This window comes from Salmo salar, chromosome ssa27, assembly GCF_905237065.1.
Source record: "Salmo salar chromosome ssa27, Ssal_v3.1, whole genome shotgun sequence".
Classification (NCBI taxonomy): domain Eukaryota; kingdom Metazoa; phylum Chordata; class Actinopteri; order Salmoniformes; family Salmonidae; genus Salmo; species Salmo salar.
In genome coordinates this window covers 5,872,373-5,882,500 of record NC_059468.1, presented here as the reverse complement: position 1 = coordinate 5,882,500, position 10,128 = coordinate 5,872,373, and the positions used below count along the sequence as shown (strand labels likewise).

The 10,128-nt window shown below is 45.8% G+C and overlaps 1 protein-coding gene across 1 annotated transcript in view; it reads left to right on the top strand.

Moving 5' to 3' along the window:
* LOC106588247 (histone-lysine N-methyltransferase 2B) overlaps positions 1-10,128 on the top strand; it is a 62,622-nt gene that overhangs the window by 10,704 nt on the left and 41,790 nt on the right. Inside the window, 8 exon segments of the mRNA XM_014177065.2 lie at positions 849-915; positions 1,115-2,698; positions 7,203-7,441; positions 7,727-7,804; positions 8,085-8,241; positions 8,422-8,668; positions 8,822-8,883; positions 9,580-9,852. Of these exon segments, the coding sequence (XP_014032540.2) occupies positions 849-915; positions 1,115-2,698; positions 7,203-7,441; positions 7,727-7,804; positions 8,085-8,241; positions 8,422-8,668; positions 8,822-8,883; positions 9,580-9,852 (2,707 nt within the window).

The window sequence follows — 10,128 nt, the reverse complement described above, 5'->3', positions numbered from 1 at the left end:
AAGACAAAACTGATCTTAGATCAGCACTCCTACTCTGTGACGCTTTCTGAATACAGTTGGAATACAGGCTGCAACTTTAGCTTTATACAAAATCAGCTAGTCATGTGAGTGTATCTTGTCTTTTCACAAATAAAGTTCCCTTTATGTCACCCAGGTCTTTCTATATCCAATCCGTTTTTACTTCCAGTAAAAAGGTTGTCTCCGGCCCCTATATCGTCTTTGCAGTTTCTTTTGTCACACTTGACTGACTGCATAAAACTGGGACAGATTGCATGGTGGTAGGTTGCTCTCTCGGATAGTGAGATGCTAGCAAAATTTTGCCTATTAAGCTGATACAGTTTTAGTCTAGATCAATTTTTCCCTTGCTATTTTTTTGTTCCTTTTCTTACGAATCCTCAACTTCCGGCAATGTGGAAAAATAGTATTCAGATCAGTATTTGTGAACATTGTACATTTCATGATGGTCTATGTTTTCTGTGGAAAATAGAGTTTGATCAATGTTCACACTTTGCATTTGCAATAGCCTAGACCTAATTGAAATTACACATTTGCAGTTATACCCCACTACATTTTGAAGCCTGATCTCTCAAATCAGTTCAGTGTGACGGTTTGTAACCAGATATCAGCTGGGTTGCTGCCCATGGTTTCATCTGATCCCACCCCTTACCAACCCTGTGATGAGATCGAATAGGCCTAAACATTTCATTATTAAGGCCTACTGTAGTATACATGCAAAGTATTGCAATTCTGGTTGTTAGGGTCCCTATTATATTTTTGCTGAACACAGTGTGATGTGTGTACATTAAATTATGCGTTGTGTTCCTACCCTGGGTTTTTATGTGTTTTAGGATGAGGATTTCCCTGGGTTTGGGACTGAATACCGGCCGACACTCTCAGCACACAATGTCTCTGAAAGTAAGTAGGCTAATGATGAACAATAATGTGAGATATCAATTGTGCTCAGGAATTCTCACATTTCCTAGCAGAAATATGCAGTAGCCTTCATGTTTGGGATTTATAGCTTTGGTAGCATACCTAATAATATGCTTCAAGTTATTGTCTGACATTGGTCTATTCGTATTAAGACACTTATGTTTCCCTGTCTTGTTTCTAGGCAGGCCTCTCCAATTATCATTATTGAAGCCAGAAAATCCTCCCCCAGCTCCAGAACGTACAGAAAAGCTTGAGAAAAGTGGAGTGAAGGGCTCCAAAGAAGACCCTAAGGTTGGAGAGGGTCAGGAAGAAGAAAACGCTGTGAAACCCAAAATAATTGCCAAACTGGCAGCCCAAAAAATTTCTCCCAGTTCAGGGATTAAATCTAGAGGAAAGCAGGCTTTTGGGACAAAGGCCTCAAAAGGCAAGGGCAGTGCAAAATCAAATGGTTCCAGCAGGAAAAGGGGAAGCAAGGTGGGGGAATCGTCTTTAACAGCCAGAAAGGGGAACAGGCAAGACCAAGCAACAAAGGTGGGCAGGGGAGGCTCAGGGTCCAGCACAGCTCGACCCCAAACCAGCAGAGACAAGCAGGGAAAACTGGTGTGGACCCTGACAGTGGTCAAGGGCAAAGGGAAGGCCTCCAAGAGCAAAGAGGCCGGGGAGGTAACAGCAGACAAAACCGAACCAGACCAATCTGAGCCACAGATGTCTGGGAAGAGAAGAGGATCTCAGCAAGACCAAACAGGCCAAACTGTTGTGGACCCTGACATTGGTCAAGGGCAAAGGGAAGCACCGTCCCCTAAACCTGTGAATAAGCAGCAGCAGCAGAGGAGGAGAGTGTCCAAGGGAACAGGGGAATCCCTTGAGGCTGGAGCTGAGATGGAGCAGAATCCAGCAATGTCCCTGGAAAGAAAGAAACCAGCACCGTATAAGCGCAAGTCCATATTTGGCCACAGGAGGAAGCCCGGGAATGTGCAGAGGCTTAGTACGCCGGAGTCTGTTGTGAAACGCTTTCGTCGTAAGTTTGTCTTCTACACCTACGTGCCAGAGTACCTCCCAGACTCAGTGACGCAGGAGGGAAAGGAGCAGCAGCCGCAGGGGGAGAGCACCAGGACAGAGGGCGAGCCTCTACTGTCTCCTGGAGAGATCGAGCAGGGAGCCAGCAGTAACCTCTCCTCGCCTGTGGTGAGCGCCAGATCTTCACGTGTCATCAAGGCACCCAAGAGGTTCCTCAATGACGAGATAATATCCTGGCCCAGGGGCTCCCTGAAAAAGAATAGCCAAGGCAAGGTGAAGGAGGAGGATGCCATGAGCCTATCCTTCTATGATTCAGACAATGATGACATTGACCACTTGTCTCAAACTCCAGGTCAAAATGAGTTCCAACCTAAAGTTTCCGGCTCAACTGGTAAAAAAACACTTCAGACCAGCCTGTCTTCATCCCTGTCTGTGAAGGACTCAACGCTCAGCCCAGGCTCATCCCACCTCGAGGTCTACGAGAGACTCAAGAAGCTGACCCTCAGCCTGGCCCAGAAGAAGAAGAAAGGCCTTGGTGCTGCAGAGGGTGAAATGGCAGAAGAAGAAGAAGCCCAGGAAGACTGGAGTTTGACCTCGCCGGTTAGGAAGAGAGGGAGGTCCAAGCTGAAAATGGAGGACCTCAACTCTCCTGGGGTTGTGAGGAAACTGGCTGTGCAGGTCCGTAACGCTGCCGCTACATCATCTGTGACTCTGGAGGAGGCAGCAAACGACACAGAACATTTCCAAGGTAAGGCATTTTGTGTGCTCAGTTACATACAGTTGAAGTCGGAAGTTTACGTACACTTAGGTTGGAGTCATTAAAACTTGTTTATCAACCACTCCACAAATTTCTTCTTAACAAACTATAGTTTGGGCAAGTCGGTTAGGACATCTACTTTGTGCATGACACAAGTAATTTCTCCAACAATTGTTTATAGACAGATTATTTCACTTATAATTCACTGTCACCATTCCAGTGGGTCAGAAGTTTACATACACTAAGTTGACTGTGCCTTTAAAAAGCTTGCAAAATTCCAGAAAATGATGTCATGGCTTTAGAAGCTTCTGACAGGCTAATTGTCATAATTTGAGTCAATTGGAGATGTACCTGTGGATGTATTTCAAGGCCTACCTTCAAACTCAGTGCCTCTTTGCTTGACGACATGGGAAAATCAAAAGAAGTCAGTCAAGACCTCCACAAGTCTGGTTCATCCTTGGGAGCAATTTCCAAACGCCTGAAGGTACCACGTTCATCTGTACAAACAATAGTACGCAAGTATAAACACCATGGGACCACGCAGCTGTCATACCGCTCAGGAAGGAGACGCGTTCTGTCTCCTGGAGATGAACGTGCTTTGGTGTGAAAAGTGCAAATCAAATCCCAGAAAAACAGCAAAGGACCTTGTGAAGATGCTGGAAGAAACGGGTACAAAAGTATCTATATCCATAGTAAAATGAGTCCTATATTGACATAACCTGAAAGGCCGCTCAGAAGGGAAGAAGCTACTGCTCCAAAACCGCCTAAAAAAAGCCAGACTACAGTTTGCAACTGCACATGGTGACAAAGATCGTACTTTTTGGAGAAATGTCCTCTGGTCTAGAACTGTTTGGCCATAATGACCATCGTTATGTTTGGAGGAAAAAGGGGGAGCTTGCAAGCCGAAGAACACCATCTTAACCATGAAGCACGGTGGTGGCAGCATCATGTTGTGGGGGTGCGTTGCTGCAGGAGGGACTGGTGCACTTCACAAAATAGAAGGCATCATAAGGAAGGACAATTATGTGGATATATTGAAGCAACATCTCAAGACATCAGTTAGGAAGTTAAAGCTTGGTCGCAAATGGGTCTTCCAAATGGACAATGACCACAAGCATACTTCCAAAGTTGTGGCAAAATGGCTTAAGGACAACAAAGTCAAGGTATTGGAGTGGCCATCACAAAGCCCTGACCTCAATCCCGTAGAACATTTATGGGCAGTACTGAAAAAGCGTGTGCGAGCACGGAGGCCTACAAACCTGACTCAGTTACACCAGCTCTAACAGGAGGAATGGGCCAAAATTCACCCAACTTATTGTGGGAAGCTTGTGGAAGGCTACCCAAAACGTTTGACCCAAGTTAAACAATTGAAAGGCAATGCTACCAAATACTAATTGAGTGTATGTAAACTTCTGACCCACTGGGAATGTGATGAAAGAAATAAAAGCTGACATAAATAATTCTCTCTACTATTATTCTGACATTTCACATTCTTAAAATAAAGTGGTGATCCTAACTGACCTAAGACAGGGAATTTTTACTAGGATTAAATGTCAGGAATTGTGAAAAACTGAGTTTAAATGTATTTGGCTAAGGTCTATGTGAACTTCCGACTTCAACTGTGTGTGTTTATTTATTTATTTATTTATTTATTTATTTATTTGCTTAATGGATATTTAGAAACTGTTTCTTTATTCCAGAAAAGGATTTGGGCTTTTGTGATAAAAGTAGTCGATGTTTTAGTGCATTTAGGAAACCACATATTACTATAGGATTGAGCAGCTTGCCAGAAGGCTCTGGTCAAAAGTAGTGCACTATCCTCCTGTTTCTTGCTTACAAGCAAAAACTAAAGCAGGAAGTACCAGTGACTCGCTTAATACGGAAGTGGTCAGATGACGCGGGTGTTGCGCTACAGCACTGTTTTTCTGTAACAGACTGGCATATGTTCCGGGATTCATCCAGTGGCGTTGAGGAGAATACCACCTCAGTTACCGGCTTCATCAATAAGTGCATTGACAACGTCATCCCCACAGTGACTGTATATACATTTCCTAACCAGGAGCCATGGATTACAGGCAACATCCGCACCAAGCTAAAGGCTAGAGCTGCCAATTTCAAGGAGCGGGACACTAATCCGGACGCTTATAAGAAATCCCGCTATGCCCTCAGACGAACCATCAAACTGGCAAAGCATCAATACAGGACTAAGATTGAATCAGACTACACCACTCGTCGTATGTGGCAGGGCTTGAAAAATATTACAGATTACAAAGTGAAAACCCAGCCGCAAGCTACCCAGTGACGCGAGCCTACCAGATGAGCAAAATGCGTTATATGCTGCCTTCGAGGAAAGCAACACTGAAGCATGCATGAGAACACCAGCTGTTCCGGATGACTGTGTGATCACGCTCTCCATAGCTGATGTGAGCAAGACCTTTAAACAGGGCAACATTCACAAAGCTGCGGGACCATACGGAATACCAGGATGTGTACTTAAAGCATTGGTGGACCAACGGACAAGTGTCTTCACTGACATTTTCAACCTCTCTCTGACCGAGTCTGTTATATCTACATGTTTCAAACAGACCAACAAAGTCCCTGTGCCCGAGAAAGCGAAGGTAACCTGCCTAAATTATTACTGCCCCGTAGCACTCACGTCAGTAGCCATGAAGTGTTTGAAAGGCTGGTCGTGGCTCACATCAACACCATCATGCCGGAAACCCTAGACCCACTCCAATTCGCATACCAACCCAACAGATCCATAGATGACGCAATCTCTATTGCACTCCACACTGCCCTTTCCCACCTGGACAAAAGGAACACCTATGTCAATCAATCACATTTATTTATAAAGCCCTTCTTACATCAGCTGATGTCACAAAGTGCTGTACAGAAACCCAGCCTAAAACCCCCAACAGCAAGCAATGCAGGTGTAGAAGCACGGTTGCTAGGAAAAACTCCCCTAGAAAGGCCAAAACCTAGGAAGAAACCTAGAGAGGAACCAGGCTATGAGGAGTGGCCAGTCCTCTTCTGGCTGTGCCGGGTGGAGATTATAGCAGAACATGGCCAAGATGTTCATAGATGACCAGCAGGGTCAGATGATGATGATGATGATGATGATAATAATCACAGTGGGTTGTAGTGGGTGCAACAGGTCAGCACCTCGGGAGTAAATGTCAGTTGGCTTTTCATAGCCGATCATTCAGAGTATCTCTACCTTTCCTGCTGTCTCTAGAGAGTTGAAAACAGCAGGTCTGGGACAAGGTAGCACGTCCGGTGAACAGGTCAGGGTTCCGTAGCAGCACCTATGTGAGAATGCTGTTCATTGACTACAGCTCAGCGTTCAACACCATAGTGCACACAAAGCTCATCACTAAGCTAAGGACCCTGGGACTCAACACCTCCCTCTGCAACTGGATCCTGGACTTCCTGATGGGCGCCCCCAGGTGGTAAGGGTAGGCAACAACACATCTGCCTCGCTGATCTTCAACACTGGGGCCCCTCAGAAGTGCGTTCTTAGTCCCCTCCTGTACTCCCTGTTCACCCACGACTTACGTGGCCAAGCACGACTCCAACACCATCATTAAGTTTGCTGATGACACCACAACAGTGGTAGGCCTGATCGCCGACAACAATGAGACAGCCTATAGGGAGGAGGTCAGAGACCTGGCAGTGTGGTGCCAGGACAACAACCTCTCCCTCAATGTGAGCAAGACAAATGAGCTGATCGTGGACTATAGTAAAAGGAGGGCCGAACAGACCCACATTTAGCATTGGCTGAAGTGGAGTGGGTCGAGAGTTTCAAGTTCCTTGGTGTCCAAATTGCCAACAAACTATCATAGTCAAAACACACCAAGACAGTTGTGACGAGGGCACGACAGCATCTTTTCTCCCTCAGGAGACTGAAAAGATTTGGCATGGGTCCCCAGATCCTCAAGGTTCTACAGCTGCACCATTGAGAGCATCCTGACAGGTTGCATCACTGCCTGGTATGGCAACTGCTCGGCATCTGACCGTAAGGCAGTGCGTACTCCCCAGTACATCATTGGCGCCAAGCTTCCTGACATTATATATATATATATATAAAAGAGGTGTCAGAAGGCCCCAAAAATTGTCAGACCCAAGTCATAGTCTGTTCTCTCTGCTACCGCACGGCAAGCGGTACCGGTACCCCTGTACATTGACTCGCTACCGGTACCCCCTGTTATATTTCCTCATTATTGTTATGTCATTTTCTTGTTACTTTTTTATTTTCTTAACTTTTTTATTTGTTTAGTAAATATTTTCTTAGCTCTATTTCTTGAACTTCATTGTTGGTTAAGGGCTTGTAAAGTAAGCATTTCACGGTAAGGTCTACACCTGTTGTATTTGGCGTATGTGACAAATACAATTTGATATATAGGGAATATGTTGCCATTTGGGCCACAGGCTGTCTCAAGTTTGACACAGTCAGCCTTGTGGAAGTTAGTGACAGTTGACTGATTCTTCTCCCCAGGGGCAGAGTCCACTCCTGAAGGAGTTTACGAAGGGGTGAGCCAGGCTAATGGGGGTGATGATGGGGTGGTGGTGGAACAGGGGGGCACCAGCCATCGTATCAACCTCACCGGCACCAACAAGAGGATGTTCCATCTGCTGAAGAGGGCCAAGGTTCAGCTCATTAAGATCGACCAGCTGAAGAGAGCCAAGCTGCAGCTGGTGAAGATTGACCAGCAAAGACCGATGAAGTCATCACAGGTCAGAATCGGTGACCTTGATTGACCCTGGCTGCATCCCAAATGGCACACCCTTCCCTATGGTGTGCCCTAGGGGGTTTGGTCAAAAGTAGTGCACAACATAGGGAATAGGGTTCCATTTTGGACGCAGTCATTGATTAACCCTGAATTAGCAGGGTTGTTGGTAACAGTTGAATGTAGGCTTACAGTGTGTGAATTTGGCATAGATTTGTTGGATTAAAACCAATTTCAATTATTAGGCGGTTTTATTAATATATTTTCACTTTTATACCCTTGTTTCTTTCAGCTCCTGTCTGGATCTGTAAAACTCAGTCCCAGAGATTTAAGAGTTGGAGGGGGGAGGAGGATAGGAAGCTCTGCTCAGGTGAGCCCATGTTTCCTGACCCTGGCTGTGTTTGTGTTTATTTCTTTGTCCGTTTCCATCTCTCTTTTTTCCGCTCTGTTTTTAGATTTTGTGGTTTAATATTTATGTATTGTTGATGTTTATAGTACAGTGTTTTGTTAGTGGCCTGTCTAGGGTTTCTCTTGAATTAGGCTTAGGCCATTTGTGGGGTGGCTGCATTTTGGTGTCTGTCTTTAGGGTAGAGTTTCATTATAATAGTTTAATTCATGACCGTGTTCCCCACATAATCCTGTTCCCATAGGACCAGCTCCTTGGTGGTCCACGCATCAAGCATGTCTGTCGGGCAGCAGCGGTGGCATTGGGGCAACCCCGTGCCATGGTGCCTGACGATATCCCCAGGCTTAGCGCTCTGCCCCTCCATGAGAGAGAGGGCATCACCACCTCACCAGCTGTAGAAGGTAACCTTTATGTTTATGAAGCACGCTGCTAAGAACGGTACTTTACCACTTGTTTTCTTTTTCTGATGTTTAGCTTTCTGTCGATTTCAGGTATGTGACCTTAGCTCAGTCACCTATGTTTACAAATAATTTTTTGATCTCTTTCCCACGCTCTCTCATGCTCTCTCTCTTTGTTTTTAGACATTGCTGATGACCCCTCTGATCAGGAAATCGAGAGCACTCAGGAGCACAAGACGACAAGACAGAAGCACAAGTACAGCAAGCAGCGCAAGTTAAAGCGGAACTATAACGAGGTTGGTCCTGGGGGTCGTGCCACCCGCTGTGGGTCCTGCCAGGGCTGCCTCCATGAGGGCGACTGCGGCAACTGCTTCAACTGCCTGGACAAGCCCAAGTTTGGAGGGCCCAACACCAGACGCCAGTGCTGTGTGTAAGTGCTCCTACTTTTCATCCACTATTATTCATCTACTCATGGACAAACGCACACTGTATTTTTACTTTCTAATTTCAGCTGTGGTTGTCTTGTGAACAAATTGAACATGGTACCCATTTTAAAATGAAAAATATTTCCCTGTGCCACCAGGTTAAAGCGATGTGTTCGGATTGAGGCGAGGAAAGTAAAGCGTGGCATCAAGCCATTCACAGGTTTGTAGGTGTTATGTTTAATACATCTGTATTTATATCATTTTACATTTTTGTCATTTAGCAGACTCTTGTCCAGAGCATCTTACAATTAGTGCATTCATCTTAAGATAGCTAGGTGAGATGACAACATCACAATCGTATCAAGTACATTTTTCAGCAAAGTATTTGTCAGCAAAGTCAGTGCTATTAGGACAAGCCAAGTGCCTTTTTTGTGGATGGGGGCTCTTTAAAAAAAAAAAAGTCATGTACTCTTCAAAGAGGCAGGGTTTCAGATGGTTTCGGAAGATTGGCAGGGACACCGCTGTCCTGACTTTAAGGGGAAGCGTGTTCCACCATTGGGGTGCTAGGAATTAGAAGAGCTTTGACTGGGCTGAGCGGGAGCTGCCCTGCTATAGGTGGAGGAACGGAGTGCATGGGTTGGGATGTAGGGTTTGAGCATAGCCTGAAGATAAGGAGGGCCAGTTCCCCTTGCTGCTACATTGGCAAGCACCATGGTCTTGAAGACGATGCGAGCTTCAACTGGAAGCCAGTGGATCAATTACTAATGACTACAAGCCACTTGTGTGTTTTTGCTGTTACTACCAATTACATTGACACTGTTAACTGAAAACCACACGAACACGGTGGTCTGCCTCATGGCCCAAATATTCAGCCAATGATTTCAGTGTTACCATTGGGCTTCAATTTGTTGTGCAGTCCTTTCGAGGCGGCGGCGCAGGTCATCAGCCAATGTCTTTAAGTCCAATGATGACGACGGGTCGGTGTCCTGGGAGGAGGGAGAGGCAGAGGAGGGGTTGGACCCGGCAACCCCTGGAGACTGCCTGAGCCCTTCCACCAGAAAGCAGCCAAGGCGGAACGTGACACCTCGCTCCTACAGCAGCCTGCTGAAGTCCGACTCGGACGAAGACACGGGCGGAGAAGCAGCAGTCAAGAGTCCTGTAAAGAATCCTGTCGCACCAAGCAACCAAGGTAATGCCGTACACAGGGATAGGAGCCTTAGTGTATGATGAAAATATAGGTCAATGCATATTCGTGCCTCTCCTTTTGAGTTGCACCACAACACGATCCATTGAACTCCATCTTTGAAATGGAGTGATTTGACAGGTAGAGTTGGATTTATAGCCATTAGCCACGAAGATCAGAAGAAAAGGGGTGGATGTTAGAGACAATAGTGATTTGAGATTGAGGATGACAGTGTTTGAGGATAGAAGTGCAGGTCAGAAATGCCTAAATACCATTGAGTGG